The sequence below is a fragment of the Cetorhinus maximus genome, unplaced genomic scaffold, assembly GCF_964194155.1.
Source record: "Cetorhinus maximus unplaced genomic scaffold, sCetMax3.hap1.1 HAP1_SCAFFOLD_2583, whole genome shotgun sequence".
Classification (NCBI taxonomy): Eukaryota; Metazoa; Chordata; class Chondrichthyes; order Lamniformes; family Cetorhinidae; genus Cetorhinus; species Cetorhinus maximus.
In genome coordinates this window covers 1-17276 of record NW_027598518.1, presented here as the reverse complement: position 1 = coordinate 17276, position 17276 = coordinate 1, and the positions used below count along the sequence as shown (strand labels likewise).

The window sequence follows — 17276 nt, the reverse complement described above, 5'->3', positions numbered from 1 at the left end:
CCCGGGTTTCTGTAATTCTATATATAAAACCCCCCGAACCCCTCGATTAGATTCCAGCCTGTAACTCACTCCCAGGTATCTGTTATTCTATATATAAACCAAAACGAACCCCTCGATTAGATTCCAGTCTGTAACTCACTCCCGGGTATCTGTTATTCTATATATAAACACCCCGAACCCCTCGATTAGATTCCAGTCTGAAACTCACTCCCGGGTATCTGTTATTCTATATATAAACCACAACCCGAACCCCTCGATTAGATTCCAGTCTGTAACTCACTCCCGGGTATCTGTTATTCTATATATAAACCACCCCAAACCCCTCGATTAGATTCCAGTCTGTAACTCACTCCCGGGTATCTGTTATTCTAAATATAAACCCCCGAACCCCTCGATTAGATTCCAGTCTGTAACTCACTCCCGGACGTCTTTTATTTTGCATCTAAACCCCGCGAATCACTTGACTAATTTCACCTTCGAAGGCTGGGATTGTCGTCAGCGGATGTGTGTCGTGGAGTTGATGTACTTCCCATCGATGGTCGTGATGAGACGTTCTCAGGCGACAGTAAAGCACTGGCAAGGAAATGAAAACAGGATTCCTGAACGTTATGGGACACTCAAACCAGGACAGGTACAGCACGGGGTTAGATACAGAGTAAAGCTCCCTCTACACTGTCCCCGTCAAACACTCCCAGGACAGGTACAGCACGAGGTTAGATACAGAGTAAAGGTCCCTCTACACCGTCACAATCAAACACTCCCAGGACAGGTACAGCACGGGGTTAGATACAGAGTAAAGCTCCCTCTACACCGTCCCCATCAAACACTCCCAGGACAGGTACAGCACGGGGTTAGATACAGAGTAAATCCCCCTCTACACTGTCCCCATCAAACACTCCCAGGACAGGTACAGCTCGGGGTTAGATACAGAGTAAAGCTCCCTCTACACTGTACCCATCAAAGACTCCCAGGACAGGTACAGCACGGGGTTAGATACAGAGTAAAGCTCCCTCCACACCACCGCACCCACCTGTTGCTGAGGAAGGGGGGCTCCCCGGGATCCGGCCCCTCGGGCTGATGCGGGAAGAGGACCTTGGGTGGGATGGGCCTGGGGGCCAGCGGGAAGACGTCCTCGCCCAGGCTGCTGTCCTCCCAGTCGCTGTACAGCCCGCTCTCCTGGAGTGCGGTGGGCACGGGCGAGGTGGGTGGCGTGCGTGCCCGCCGGCTCATCAGCTGGTTCACCGGGCCGCTCACAGCGTGCCACACGTAGTAGAGCAGCGAAAGAAGGAACTGCGGAGAGAGAGAGAGAGAGAGAGTGGACACCTTAGTACACGAGTGCCTCCATTTTGGTAACTGCGCCACCGAACTGCAGGGATTGTCGCACGTTCGGGCCTGAATGGTCTCCTCTCCTGCTCCTCTTTCCTGTGTCAGGCGGTCTCGCAACATCTGCGCGTACTGGAAGCTACATATATTAGTGCACGGGGCCCTGTCCTTTGCAGACAGGAAGAACAGGTAGACACATTGCGCCTGTGTCAGCTGGAGAAAATAAGTGACAGCCCTTCGCTGACTCACTCATCAGGGCACTGCTTTGACCCCTCGTGTTTAAGTTTCAAACGATGCTCGGCAGTTAACTGTCAGTCACCATCAACTGGTGCATGATCCATGGCGCCGCCTCTGCAAATTCTTGTTGTTTTCCCCCTATATTGACACTGTTGCCAAGTGTCCTGATGAGTACAACACAAAAGAAAACACAGAAAGGGAGAGAGAAACAGGGAGAGAGACAGAGATAGGGAGATAGAAAGGGAGAGAGAGAGAGAGACAGAAAGGGAGAGAGAAAGAGAGAGAGACAGACAGAAAGGGAGAGAGAGAGAGACAGAAAGGGAGAGAGAGAGACAGAAAGGGAGAGAGACAGACAGAGAGCCAGAAAGGCAGAGACAGAGACAAAGACAGTGAGAGAGAGAGAGCGAGAGACAGACACACAGAGAGGGACAGAGAAAGAGAGAGACAGAGAGAGAGAGACAGAGAGAGAGAGACAGAGAGAGAGAGAGACAGAGAGAGAGACACAAAGAGAGAGAGAGACAGAGAGAGAGAGACAGAGAGAGAGAGAGACAGAAAGAGAGAGAGACAGAAAGAGAGAGACAGAGAGAGAGAGACAGAGAGAGAGAGACAGAGAGAGAGAGACACAAAGAGAGAGAGAGACACAAAGAGAGAGAGAGACACAAAGAGAGAGAGAGACAGGGAGAGAGAGAGGGAGAGAGAGACAGGGAGAGAGAGACAGAGAGAGAGACAGAGAGAGAGACAGAGAGAGAGACAGAGAGAGAGACAGAGAGAGACACAGAGAGAGACACAGAGAGAGACACAGAGAGAGACACAGAGAGAGAGTCAGAGAGAGAGTCAGAGAGAGACAGAGAGAGGGAGAGACAGAGAGAGACAGAGAGAGGGAGAGACAGAGAGAGACAGACACAGAGAGGGAGGGAAACCCCTCATTCTGAAACTGTGCCCCCACTTCATTCTAGATACCTCCCCCGCCACACGAGGGGGAAACATCCTCCCAGCATCCACCCCTGTCGAGCCCCTACCCCCCTCAGAACCTTATCTGTCTCGATAAGATCGCCTCTCATTCTTCTAAACTCCAGTGGGGGACAGGGCCCAACCTGCTCAACCTCTCCTCACAAGACAAACCCCCCCCATCGTCCCAGGAATCGGTCCGAGTGAACCTTCTCTGAACGGCCTCCAGTGCGAGTCTGTCCCTCCTTAAGTCAGGAGACCGAAACTGTCCGCAGTGCCCCAGGAGCGGGTCTCACCAACGCCCTGGACAGTCGGAGGGAGAGAGGGAGGCACAGGCAGATGGAGAGAGACAGACAGAGGAACACACACAGACAGACGGAGAAAGAGAGAGATGGAGAGACACACACACAGACAGACGGAGAGAGGCAGACGAAGACACACACACACACACACACACACACACACACACACACACAGGCAGACGGAGAGAGAGAGAGAGATGGAGAGACACACACACACACACAGACGGAGAGAGGCAGACGAAGACACACACACACACACACACACACAGGCAGACGGAGAGAGAGAGGTAGACAGAGGGACACACACAGACAGACGGAGAGAGACAGACAGGGAGACACACACAGACAGACGGAGAGAGGCAGACAGACAGGGAGACACACAAATACAGACAGCGAGAGAGAGACACAGAGACAGACAGGGAGACAGAGCAAAAGAGAGAGACAGAGCGACACAGGCAGACAGATTGGAGAGGGAGAGACACACAGACAGACGGCGAGCGAGAGAGAGAGAGACAGACAGAGGGACACACACAGACAGACAGAGAGAGAGACAGATAGAGAGAGACAGACAGGGAGATACACACAGACAGACGGAGAGAGGGACACACACAGACAGTCGGAGACAGAGACACACACACAGACAGATGGAGACAGAGAGAGACATACAGACCGACGGAGAAAGATACAGAGAGACACACACAGACAGACGGAGAGAGAGAGGGAGAGACACACACATGCACAGACAGAGAGAGAGGGAGACACAGGCAGATGGAGAGACAGACAGAGAGACACACAGAGACAGACGGTGACAGAGAGACACACACAGGCAGACGGAGACAGAGAGACACACAGACAGACGGAGACAGAGAGACACACACAGGCAGACGGAGACAGAGAGACACACAGACAGACGGAGAGAGGGAGACACACAGACAGACGGAGAGACAGAGAAACACACACAGACAGACGGGGAGAGAGAGAGAGGGGGAGAAACAGACGGCCTTAATGGCTGAACTCACCCGGCACAGGGAGAGGGCTCTGTTTAAGCCAACATGAACCAACAGTTCGATCTGTCTCTGGCGTTGGACCCGGCGGAGAGCAGGCAGAGCCAGCAGCTTGTCGACCGAGATCCGCAGTCGGAAATCGGGCTGCAGCATTGCCCGCAGCACCTCGAGCAGACCGGGAGATAGGCCTGGGAGAGCAGAACAAACACGACAGAGTCATACAGTGAGCAGGGCAGAACCCCCCTCACAATCCCCTCATAATACCATCACACAACCTCCCCTCACTCAACTCCCCTCACTCAACCTCCCCTCACAATCCCCTCACTCAACCTCCCCTCACAATCCCCTCACTCAACTCCCCTCAAACAACCGCCCCTCACACAACCGCCCCTCACACAACCGCCCCTCACACAACCGCCCCTCACAATCCCCACACATAACCTCCCCTCACAATCCCCACACATAACCTCCCCTCACACTACCTCCTCACTCAACCTCCCCTCACCCAACCTCCCCTCACCCAACCTCCCCTCACCCAACCTCCCCTCACCCAACCTCCCCTCACCCAACCTCCCCTCACCCAACCGCCCCTCACCCAACCGCCCCTCACCCAACCGCCCCTCACCCAACCGCCCCTCACCCAACCGCCCCTCACCCAACCTCCCCTCACACAACCTCCCCTCACACAACCTCCCCGCACAATCCCCACACATAACCTCCCCTCACACTACCTCCTCACCCAACCTCCCCTCACCCAACCTCCCCTCACCCAACCTCCCCTCACCCAACCTCCCCTCACCCAACCTCCCCTCACCCAACCTCCCCTCACCCAACCTCCCCTCACCCAACCGCCCCTCACCCAACCGCCCCTCACCCAACCTCCCCTCACCCAACCTCCCCTCACCCAACCTCCCCTCACCCAACCTCCCCTCACCCAACCTCCCCTCACCCAACCTCCCCTCACCCAACCGCCCCTCACCCAACCTCCCCTCACCCAACCTCCCCTCACCCAACCTCCCCTCACACAACCTCCCCTCACACAACCTCCCCTCACACAACCTCCCCTCACACAACCTCCTCACTCAACTCCCCTCACTCAACTCCCCTCACTCAACCTCCCCCCACAATCCCCTCACTCAACCTCCCCCCACAATCCCCTCACTCAACCTCCCCCCACAATCCCCTCACTCAACCTCCCCCCACAATCCCCTCACTCAACCTCCCCCCACAATCCCCTCACTCAACCTCCCCCCACAATCCCCTCACTCAACCTCCCCCCACAATCCCCTCACTCAACCTCCCCCCACAATCCCCTCACTCAACCTCCCCCCACAATCCCCTCACTCAACCTACCCTCACACAAACTCCCTTCACAATCCACTCACTCAAACTCCCCTCACAATCCCCTCACTCAACCTCCCATCACTCAACCTCCCCTCACAATCCCCTCACTCAACCTCCTTTCACAATCCCCTCACTCAACCTACCCTCACAATCCCCTCACTCATACTCCCTTCACAATCCCCTCACTCAAACTCCCTTCACAATCCCCTCACTCAACCTCCCATCACTCAACCTCCCCTCACAATCCCCTCACTCAAACTCCCCTCCCAATCCCCATTAAACCTCCCCTCACAATCCCCTCACTCAACTTCCCCTCACTCAACCTCCTTTGCAAATCCCATCACTCAACCTCCCCTCACCCTCGCTCACAATCCCCTCACTCAACATCTCTCAATCCCTCACAATCCACTCACTCAACATCCCTCATCCTCCCTCTCAATCTCCTCAATAGCCCTCTCCCTACCTCAAAATTCCCCTCACCCACACTCACAATCGCCCTCACCCTCCCCTCACTCAAACTCACCTTCGCTTGCAATCCCCTCACTCAACATCCCCTCACCCACCCTTGCAACACCTTGCCTCAGAATCCCCGCACACAACCTCCCCGCACACAACCTCCCCGCACACAACCTCCCCGCACACAACCTCCCCGCACACAACCTCCCCGCACACAACCTCCCCGCACACAACCTCCCCGCACACAACCTCCCCGCACACAACCTCCCCGCACACAACCTCCCCGCACACAACCTCCCCGCACACAACCTCCCCGCACACAACCTCCCCGCACACAACCTCCCCGCACACAACCTCCCCGCACACAACCTCCCCGCACACAACCTCCCCGCACACAACCTCCCCGCACACAACCTCCCCGCACACAACCTCCCCGCACACAACCTCCCCGCACACAACCTCCCCGCACACAACCCATCACTCAACATCTCCTCAACCTCCCATCACTCAACATCTCCTCAACCTCCCATCACTCAACATCTCCTCAACCTCCCATCACTCAACATCTCCTCAACCTCCCATCACTCAACATCTCCTCAACCTCCCCTCTCTCAAAATCTCCTCACCCTCCCTCACTCAACATCTCCTCACCCTCCCTCACTCAACATCTCCTCACCCTCCCTCACTCAACATCTCCTCACCCTCCCTCACTCAACATCTCCTCACCCTCCCTCACTCAACATCTCCTCACCCTCCCTCACTCAACATCTCCTCACCCTCCCTCACTCAACATCTCCTCACCCTCCCTCACTCAACATCTCCTCACCCTCCCTCACTCAACATCTCCTCACCCTCCCTCACTCAACATCTCCTCACCCTCCCTCACTCAACATCTCCTCACCCTCCCTCACTCAACATCTCCTCACCCCTCCTCACTCAACATGTGAGGGTGTGCGCGCCTGTGATAGTGTGCGCGCCTGTGAGAATGTGCGCGCCTGTCAGAGTGTGCGCGCCTGTCAGAGTGTGCGCGCCTGTCAGAGTGTGCGCGCCTGTCAGAGTGTGCGCGCCTGTCAGAGTGTGCGCGCCTGTCAGAGTGTGCGCGCCTGTCAGAGTGTGCGCGCCTGTCAGAGTGTGCGCGCCTGTCAGAGTGTGCGCGCCTGTCAGAGTGTGCGCGCCTGTCAGAGTGTGCGCGCCTGTCAGAGTGTGCGCGCCTGTCAGAGTGTGCGCGCCTGTCAGAGTGTGCGCGCCTGTCAGAGTGTGCGCGCCTGTCAGAGTGTGCGTCTGGAGACAAGCGTGAGAGTGAGTGCGCACGCGAGGGAAGGTGACTGTGAGTGAGACAGCATCTGTGTGAATCTGCGTGTGTGTGTCTGTGTGAGTGGGTGAGTGAGTGTGTGTGCACGCGCAGGTGCGAGAGTTGTGAGGTGTGTGTGAGTGTGAGTGAGTGAGTGAGACTGTGCATGTGCATATTTGTCTCTTATTTTTTTTAAAAACCTGTTAGGATAGCATTTATTGCCCATGCCTGATTGCCCTCGTTCAGTGGGGCAGTTAAGGGTTAACCACATTGCTTCAGGTCTGGGAGTCACATCTGAGGACATGAGTGAGCCAGAAGGGATTTTACGCCAATTAACTATTTTAATTCCAGATTAATAGTGAATTCAAATTCCACCATCTGGTGTGGTAGGATTTGAACCTACTCAAATGCCGTGGGCCTCCGAAATGCTGGTCCCCTCACAATACCATTACACCACAGTCTCCCCTCAGTCCAAAGCTGAGTGAGATCGGGTTAAGCCAGACACCTGGCTGTGTGCTGCTGTCAAACCCTCGGCCACCCTTACCTGAAACAAACTCCTGGGGCAGGTAACCCTGACGCAGTTTCTGCCAACCATCCCCGCTCCGAGGCAGCTCCAGGTTACAGCTGATGTCCAGAATGGTCATTCCCAAACTGTGCCGGAGGGAAAGAGACAAAATGTTCCAATATCGAACCAGCCCTGGTAAAAACAGCACAACACAGGGGGAAAAGGAACAGTGTATCTAACGCACTGTGACACCCGGTCCCAGAGGGGGAAAGGACAGTGTATCTAACGCACTGTGACACCCGGTCCCAGAGGGGGAAAGGACAGTGTATCTAACGCACTGTGACACCCGGTCCCAGAGGGGGAAAGGACAGCGTATCTAACGCACTGTGACACCCGGTCCCAGAGGGGGAAAGGACAGCGTATCTAACGCACTGTGACACCCGGTCCCAGAGGGGGAAAGGACAGCGTATCTAACGCACTGTGACACCCGATCCCAGAGGGGGGAAAGGACAGTGTATCTAACGCACTGTGACACCCGATCCCAGAGGGGGGAAAGGACAGTGTATCTAACGCACTTTGACACCCAGTCCCAGAGGGGGGAAAGGACAGTGTATCTAACGCACTGTGACACCCGGTCCCAGAGGGGGAAAGGACAGTGTATCTAACGCGCGGTGACACCCAGTCCCAGAGGGGGAAAGGACAGCGTATCTAACGCGCGTTGACACCCGGTCCCAGAGGGGGAAAGGACAGCGTATCTAACGCGCGTTGACACCCGGTACCTGAAGACGTCGGCCGCCTTGCTGTAGACCCCGTCCAGCAGCTCGGGCGCCATGTACTTGGGGTCCCCCTCCTGGGCGTCGCTGAGGTCCCCTCCGTCCAGCTCGAGCAGGAGCCCGAAGTCGCCCAGCTTGCAGAGCCGGCCCCCGGCCACGAAGACGTTGGCCGGCTTGACGTCCATGTGGGCCAGGCCCCGGTCGTGGAGGTGCTTGAGGGCGGCGGCCAGGTCGGCCAGGAAGGCCCAGACCCGCCGCTCGGGCAGCGGGCACCTCCCCTCGGCGTACTGCTGCAGGCTGGCGTCGCACAGCTCCGTCTGGATGTAGAGGCGCCGTCCCTCCTCCCAGGCCCGCACGAAGCCCACCAGGTTGGCGTGGGCCCCCAGCCGCTCGTGCTTCTGGGCCTCCTCCAGCTTGCGCGAGCGGTCCGACTCCCCGCGGAAGAGCTCCATCGAGCGCTTGACGGCGTACAGCTTCCCGTCTTCCTTGCTCCTGACCTGCAAGGGGGTGGGGGGGGAAGAGAGAGAGGGTAAGGGGTGGCGGGCACCCGAGAGGAAAGGGCAGAGTGAGCACGGGCACCAGGCACCTCAATTCTGCCAGTCCCGATTCCGGCATAACTCTGCCAGTCCCCGATTCCGGCATAACTCTGTCAGTCCCCGATTCCGGCATAACTCTATCAGTCCCCGATTCCGGCATAACTCTATCAGTCCCGATTCCGGCATAACTCTATCAGTCCCGATTCCGGCATAACTCTATCAGTCCCGATTCCGGCATAACTCTGCCAGTCCCCGATTCCCGCATAACTCTGTCAGTCCCCGATTCCGGCATAACTCTGTCAGTCCCCGATTCCGGCATAACTCTATCAGTCCCGATTCCGGCATAACTCTATCAGTCCCGATTCCGGCATAACTCTGCCAGTCCCCGATTCCCGCATAACTCTATCAGTCCCCGATTCCGGCATAACTCTGTCAGTCCCCGATTCCGGCATAACTCTATCAGTCCCGATTCCGGCATAACTCTATCAGTCCCCGATTCCGGCATAATTCCGTCAGTCCCCGATTCCGGCATAACTCTGCCAGTCCCCGATTCCCGCATATCTCTGTCAGTCCCGATTCCCGCATAACTCTGCCAGTCCCCGATTCCGGCATCACTCTGTCAGTCCCCGATTCCGGCATCACTCTGCCAGTCCCCGATTCCGGCATAACTCTATCAGTCCTGATTCCGGCATAACTCTGCCAGTCCCCGATTCCGGCATAACTCTGCCAGTCCCCGATTCCGGCATAACTCTGCCAGTCCCCGATTCCGGCATCACTCTGTCAGTCTCCGATTCCGGCATAACTCTGCCAGTCCCCGATTCCGGCATCACTCTGTCAGTCTCCGATTCCGGCATAACTCTGCCAGTCCCCGATTCCGGCATAACTCTATCAGTCCCGATTCCGGCATAACTCTGTCAGTCCCGATTCCAGCATAACTCTGCCAGTCCCCGATTCCGGCATCACTCTGTCAGTCTCCGATTCCGGCATAACTCTGCCAGTCCCCGATTCCGGCATAACTCTGTCTCCGGCACTGTTCGCGACTCCTCAGGTACTGAAGCAGCCCCCATGTCCAAATGCAGCGAGACCTGGACAATATCCAGGGCTTGGGCTGGCAAGTGGAGAGTAACATTCGCGCCCACACAAGTGCCAACAGGCGATGCCCATCTCCAACAAGAGAGAATCTAACCATCGCCCCCTTGACGTTCAATGGCATAACCATCGCTGAATCCCCCTCACTATCAACATCCTGGGGGTTACCATTGACCCGAAACTGAACTGGACCAGCCATATAAATACTATTTTCTTTACTCATTGGATGTGGGCTAGGCAGCATTTATTTTATCCCCTGTTCAGGGGGCGTTTAAGAGTCAACCTGGAGTCTGGGGGCCAGGCCGGGTGAGATTTCCTTCCCTAAAGGACATTAGTGAACCAGATGGGATTTTACAATGATCGACACTAGTCCAACGGCAATACCCACTACACCATTGTCTCCCCTATGAATACTGTGGCTACAAGAGCAGATCAGAGGCTGGGAATCCTGCGGAGAGTAACTCACCTCCTGACTCTCCCCTAAAGCCTGTCCACCATCGACAAGGCACCAGTCAGGAGTGCGATAGGATACTCCCCACTTGCCTGGATGAGTGCGGCTCCCACAACACTCAAGAAGCTCAACACCGTCCAGGACAAAGCAGCCCCCCACTCGATCGGCACCCCATCCACAAACATTCGCTCCCTCCACCACCGACGCACAGTGGCAGCAGTGTGTGTACCATCTACAAGATGCACTGCAGCAACTCGCCAAGGCTCCTTCGACAGCGCCGCCCAAATCCACGACCTCTACCATCCAGAAGGACAAGGGCAGCAGACACATGGGGAACACCACCACCTGGAAGTTACCCTCCAAGCCCCTCACCAATCCCGACTTGGAAATATATCAGCCGTTCTTTCACTGTCACTGGGTCCAAATCCTGGAACTCCCTCCCTAACAGCGCTGTGGGTGTACTTACACCACACGGGAGAAAATCCTGGTACTCCCTCCCTAACAGCGCTGTGGGTGTACCTACACCCACACAGGGGACAAAATCCTGGAACTCCCTCCCTAACATGCCGTGGGTGTACCTACACCACACGGACAAAATCTCGGAACTCCCTCCCTAACAGCACCGTGGGTGTACTTACACCACACGGACAAAATCCTGGAACTCCCTCCCTAACAGTGCCGTGGGTGTACCTACACCACACGGGACAAAATCCTGGAGCTCTCTCCCTGACAGCACTGTGGGTGTACCTATACCACACGGGACAAAATCCTGGAACTCCCTCCCTAACAGCGCCGTGGGTGTACCTACACCACACGGACAAAATCCTGGAATTCCCTCCCTAACAGTGCTGTGGGTGTACCTACACCACATGGACTGCAGAAGCTCAAGAAGGCAGCTCACCACCACCTTCTCAAGGGCAACTAGGGATGGGGAATGAATACTGGGCCCGGCCAGCGACACCCACATCCCGTGAATGAATAAAATCAAATTCTGTCAATTCTGTGTTCAGCACCATTCGCAACTCCTCAGATAGTGAAGCAGTCCGTGTCCAAATGCAGCAAGACCTGGACACTATCCAGGCTTGGGCTGACAAGCGGCAAGTAACATTCGCACCACACAAGTACCAGGCAATGACCATCTCCAACAAGAGAGAATCCAACCATCTCCCCTTGATGTTCAATGGCATAACCATTACTGAATCCCCCCACAATCAACATCCTGGGGGTTACCATTGACCAGAAACTGAACTGGGACCAGCCATATAAATACTGTGGCTACAAGAGCAGGTCAGAGGCTGGGAATCCTGCGGAGAGTAACTCACCTCCGGACTCCCCCCAAAGCCTGTCCACCATCTACAAGGCACCAGTCAGGAGTGTGATGGGACACTCCCCACTTGCCTGGATGAGTTGCGGCTCCCACAACACTCGAGAAGCTCGACACCGTCCAGGGCAAAGCAGCCCCCGCTCGATCGGCACCCCATCCACAAACATTCACTCCCTCCACCACCACCGACGCACAGTGGCAGCAGTGTGTGTACCATTTACAAGATGCACTGCAGCAACTCGCCAAGGCTCCTTCGACAGCGCCGCCCAAACCCACGACCTCTACCGTCTAGAAGGACGAGGGCAGCAGACACATGGGAACACCACCACCCGGTCCCAGAGGGATGGGAGGGCCCAGGGAGTGAGAGGGCATGTGGGATGGAGACAGGGTGTGATGGAGAGAGAGTGGGGGAGGGGCACTGGGCAAGGGCGGGGGAGAGTCAGAGATAGAGTGAGAGAGAAACAAAGAAAATAGAGTAGGCCGTTCGGCCCTTCGAGCCTGCTCCCCCATTCATTATGATCCCTTTCGTCCCAAGAGCTATATCTAACTCCTTCTTGAGAACATACAATGTTTTGGCCTCAAATACTTTCTGTGGTAGCGAATTCCACAATCTCACCAATCTCCGGGTGAAGAAATTTCTCCTCATCTCAGTCCTCAATGGTCTACCCCGTATCCTCAGACTGTGACCCCCTGGTTCTGGACTCCCCCCCAACCATCGGGAACATCCTTCCTGCATCCACCCTGTCTCGTCCTGTTAGAATCTTATAGGTTTCTAGGAGATCCACCCCCCTCATTCTTCTGAACTCCAGCGAATATAGAATCACAGAGCAGAAGAGGCCCTTCGGCCCATCGACACGTGAGAAACACCTGACCTACCTCCCTAACCCCATTGACCAGCACTTGGCCCCATAGCTTTGAATGTTTATGAGTTGCCAAGTGCTCATCCAGGTACTTTTTAAAGGATGTGAGGCTAACCCGCCTCCACCAGCACATTCCAGACCCTCACCACCCTCTGGGTAAAAAAGTTTTCCTCACATCCCCCCCCCTAAACCTCCTGGCCCCTCACCTCGAACTTATGTTCCCCTTGTGACTGACCCTTCAACTAAGGGGAACAGCTGCTCCCTATCCACTCTGTCCATGCCCCCTCATAATCTTGTCCACCTCGATCAGGGTCGCCCCTCAGTCTTCTCTGCTCCAACGAAAACAACCCAAGTCTATCCAAACCTCTCTTCATAACTTCAATGTTTCATCCCAGGTACAACGTCCTGGTGAATCTCCTCTGCACCTCCCTCCAGTGCCATCACATCCTCCCTATAATGTGGCGACCAGAACTGCACACAGTACTCCAGCTGTGGCCTCACCAAGGGTCTATACAACTCCAACATGACCTCCCTATTTTTGTAATCTGTGCCTCGATTGATAAAGGCAAGTGTCCCATGTGCCTTTTTCACCACCCCCACTAACATGCCCCCTCCGCCTTCAGAGATCTATGGGCACACACACGCCAAGGTCCCTCTGTTCCTCAGAACTTCCTAGTGTCATGCCGTTCATTGAATACTTCCTTGTCAAATTACTCCTTCCAAAGTGTATCACCTCACACTTTTCAAGGTTAAATTCTATCTGCCCATTTGACCATCCCGTCTATATCTTCCTGTAGCCCAAGACACTCAACCTCACTGTTAACCACCCGGCCAATATAATCCTAACCGACTCAATTTCTCCTCCGATGTCAGTCCCGCCATCCCAGGAACCAATCTGGTAAACCTTCGCTGCACTCCCTCTATAGCAAGAACATCCTTCCTCAGGTAAGGAGACCAAAACTGCACACAATATTCCAGGTGTGGTCTCACCAAGGCCCTGTATAATTGCAGCAAGACATCCCTGTTCCTGTATTCGAATCCTCTCAGTCCCCTGATCTAAGGATAGATATCTTGGCATTGGAGGCAGTCCAGAGAAGGTTCACTAGGTTGATTCCGGGGATGGAGGGATTTTCTTATGAGGAGAGGTTGAGTAGGTTGGGCCTGAACTCATTGGAGTTTAGAAGAATGAGAGGCGATCTTATTGAAACATGTAAGATTCTTAGGGGGCTTGACAGGGTAGATGTTGAGAGGTTGTTTCCCCTTGTTGGAGAGTCTAGGACCAGAGGGCATAACCTCAGAGTAAGGGGGTCACCCATTTAAAAACAGAAGTGAAGAGGAATTTCTTCTCTCAGAGGGTAGTGAATCTGTGGAATTCTTTACCGCAGAGGGCTGTAGAGGCTGGGTCGTTGGTATATTCAAGGCTGGGATAGACAGATTCTTAATCAGGAAGGGGAATCGAGGGTTACGGGGAAAGGGCAGGAAAGTGGAGCTGAGGATTATCAGGTCAGCCACGATCTCGTTGAAGGGAGGAGCAGACTCGAAGGGCCGAATGGCCTACTTCTGCTCCTGCATCCAACGGTGTTAACCCGTCTATATCCCTTTGCAGACCCTCAACCTCTTTTTCGAATCGGCCGGCAGCGAATTGAAGAGTGCCGCAAGGTTCAGTGCCGGAGTCTCAGCTATTTACAATCTACGTTGGTGACTTAGACGGAGACAAGGGAGGCAGGGAGTTAGCGCGGAGGTAACCACAAGAAATCAGGAAGGGAAAAGGTGGTAAAAGGAATGATGCTGGAAATCCCAAGACAGGAACAAAAATACCTGGAAAAACTCAGCAGGTCTGGCAGCATCGGCGGAGAGGAACACAGTTGATGTTTCGAGTCCTCATGACCCTTCGACAGAACTAAGGAAAAATAGAAAAGGGGTGAAATATAAGCTGGTTTAAGGGGAAGGTAGAGCTGGATAGAGGGCCAGTGATAAGGTGGAGATAACCAAAAGATGTCACAGACGAAAGGACAAAGAGGTGTTGAAGGTGGCGATATTATCTAAAGGAACGTGCTCGTTAAGGGTAGAAAGCAGGACGAGCAAGGTGCAGATAGCCCTAGTGGGGGTGGGGGGAAGGAATCGAAATAGGCTAAAAGGTAGAGATAAAACAATGGATGGAAATACATTTAAAAATAATGGAACTAGGTGGGAAAAGAAAAATCTAGATAAGTTATTGGGAAAAAACAAAAAGGAGGGGGAAGAAACGGAAAGGGGGTGGGGATGGAGGAGAGAGTTCATGATCTAAAGTTGTTGAACTCAATCTTCAGTCCGGGAGGCTGTAAAGTGCCTAGTCGGAAGATGAGTTGCTAGTTCCTCCAGTTTTCGTTGAGCTTCACTGGAACAATGCAGCAGGCCAAGGACGGACATGTGGACATGAGAGCAGGGTGGAGTGTTAAAATGGCGAGCGACAGGGAGGTCTGGGTCATGCTTGCGGACAGACCGAAGTTGTCCTTTATTGCAAGGGGATTGGAGTACAAGAATGAGGAAGCCTTGCTCCGATCGTACAGGGTTTTGGTGAGGCCACACCTGGAGCACCGTGGGCAGTTCTGGTCTCCATATTTAAGGGAGGATATCCTTGCGTTGGGAGGCAATGCCCCGAAGGATGACGCGATCGGTCCCCTGGGACGAGGGCGGGTGTCCTACGATGAGAGGCTGAGTAAATTGGGTCTGCATTCTCCGGGGTTTAGGGGAACGAGGGGCCATCTCACTGAAATGCCCAGGATCCTGAAAAGGGTTCGAGAGGGCGGATGTTGAGAGATGGTTTCCGCTGGACGGGGGTATCTAAAACACCGGGGTGGGGGTGGGAGAGAGGGGCAACTGTCTCATGATAAGAGGACGATTAATTCGTACTATAGAACCATAGAACACTACAGCACAGAAAACAGGCCATTCGGCCCTTCTAGTCTGTGCCGAAATATTATTCCGCTAGTCCCATTGACCTCCATAACCCTCAGGACCTCTCCCATCCATGTATCTATCCAATTTATTCTTAAAACTTAAGAGTGAGCCCGCATTTACCACATCAGATGGTAGCTCGTTCCACACTCTCTGAGTGAAGAAGTTCCCCCTAAACTTTTCCCCTTTCACCCTAAAGCCATGTCCTCTCGTGTTTATCTCTCCTAATCTAAGTGGAAAGGGCCCACTCGCATTTACTCTGTCCATACCTCTCATAACTTTGTAAACTTCTATCAAATCTCCCCTCATCCTTCTACGCTCCAAGGAATAAAGTCCTAACCTGTTTAATCTTTCCCTGTAACTCAACTACTTAAGACCCGGCAACATCCTAGTAAACCTTCTCTGCGCTCTCTCTCAATCTTGCTGATATCCTTCCTGTAGTCAGGCGGCCAGAGCTGCACACGATACTCCAAAGTTGGCCTCACCAATGTCTTATACAACCTCAACCGTAACATCCCAATAAGGAGGAAAAGTTTCTTCACTCAAAGGGTAGTCAGTCTCTGGGATTCTCTACCCCAGGGGGATGTGAACGCTCCCGTCATTGAAGGCTGGGATGGACAGATTTTGGGGATTAAGGAATTGAGGGGGGAGGGCGAGGAAATGGGGTTGACGGCCAAGGTCAGCCAGGACGGTACTGAATGGCCGAGACGGGCCGAGTGGTCCTACTGCCGTTCCTGTTTGTTACGTTCTCCTCCCTGCCTCACCTCGGTGACGTTGGCAAGTTTAGCTGCTGCCACTCAGCGGGGTGAAGGATGCACGTACCTTGAACACCTCTCCAAAGGAGCCGTGGCCGAGCCTGCTGATCTTCTGGAAGCACTGCTCAAAGTAGAGGTCCTCGTTGCTCTCGTCGTAGACGCGGCTGCTGAGCTGCTGGGCGGACGACTCCTTCCCGGAGACGCTCTGGGGCCGGGGGTGGCTCCACGCCTGCTGCTGCTGCCGCCGGGGGAAGACGCGGCTGACCGGCAGGGCGGTCTTGACCGGGGGCCGGGGGGTCAGGCTGTGGGAGCCCGGCCTTCCCCGCCTCTTGAGGGAGAAGGAGCCCTCCGCCTGCTTGAAGAAAGCTGGCACCGGGATGGGCGTCCGGGCCAGGTGGGAATCGCCCATGGCGACGTGGGTGGGTGGGTGGGTGGGAGTGGGGTTCGGGGTAGGGGATGCCAGGAGGAGGAGGACTGGGTGGGGCCGATGAAACGTCTCACACTTCAGCCCCCACGGGCGCACGCAGGGCATCCCTCATAGCGGGCAGGTCGTGGCGGGCTGTCCTCGATCTCGCCAATCGCCTGCAAAAAAAAAGGACAGAAGTAAGTTAGCCGCGTTTTTCACACTCGACAGGCGCTGGCGAGTTTAATCGCTGCCCTCCTCAGTGTTGACGGGCGGCGCCCTCCGACCGGGCGGGTGCCCTCCCCGAATATAGGAACCGTGGATCGCCAAATCGTTGGCATGAAGCGTGAGGCCAGCCAGCAGTCCATCCTGCCCCGCATCCCTCCCCACCCCCCAGCGCTGACTCAGCGCTCCCCGAGTCTCTTAAAGACGCAGCTCGTCGAAGGGGTCGCGGAAGACCTAGATACATTACATCTACCGCGTTACCCTGGTCTACCCTCCCTCTCTGCCTGCGACCTCCCTGGAGGTGGGGGGAGGTGGGGGGGGCGGGGGGAGGGATCCACAGTCGTGCGCCACAGACGCCGCCTCCCCGGTAGCGTTTCGGCGGCGAGCGATCTGCTTCCAGTCGGCAGCACGGGCGATCGGCGCACAGAAGGATCCCGCCGAGAGTGCGAGGCGGGCACAGGAGATTTTTTTGTGCGGGGGGCGGACGTGGAGAGGTTTAACCCCGGGGGGCGG

The 17276-nt window shown here is 55.1% G+C and overlaps 1 protein-coding gene across 1 annotated transcript; it reads right to left on the bottom strand.

Moving 5' to 3' along the window:
* Window positions 1–470: 470 nt before the first annotated feature.
* Window positions 471–16578, bottom strand: pkmyt1 (protein kinase, membrane associated tyrosine/threonine 1). The gene is made up of 6 exons (XM_078537566.1): window positions 16203–16578; window positions 8190–8680; window positions 7450–7556; window positions 3830–4002; window positions 1031–1290; window positions 471–573 (listed from the first exon to the last, which is right to left on the bottom strand). Exons 1-6 carry the CDS (start codon window positions 16542–16544, stop codon window positions 471–473), a joined length of 1476 nt encoding a protein of 491 aa, XP_078393692.1. The 5' UTR covers window positions 16545–16578.
* Window positions 16579–17276: the final 698 nt, after the last annotated feature.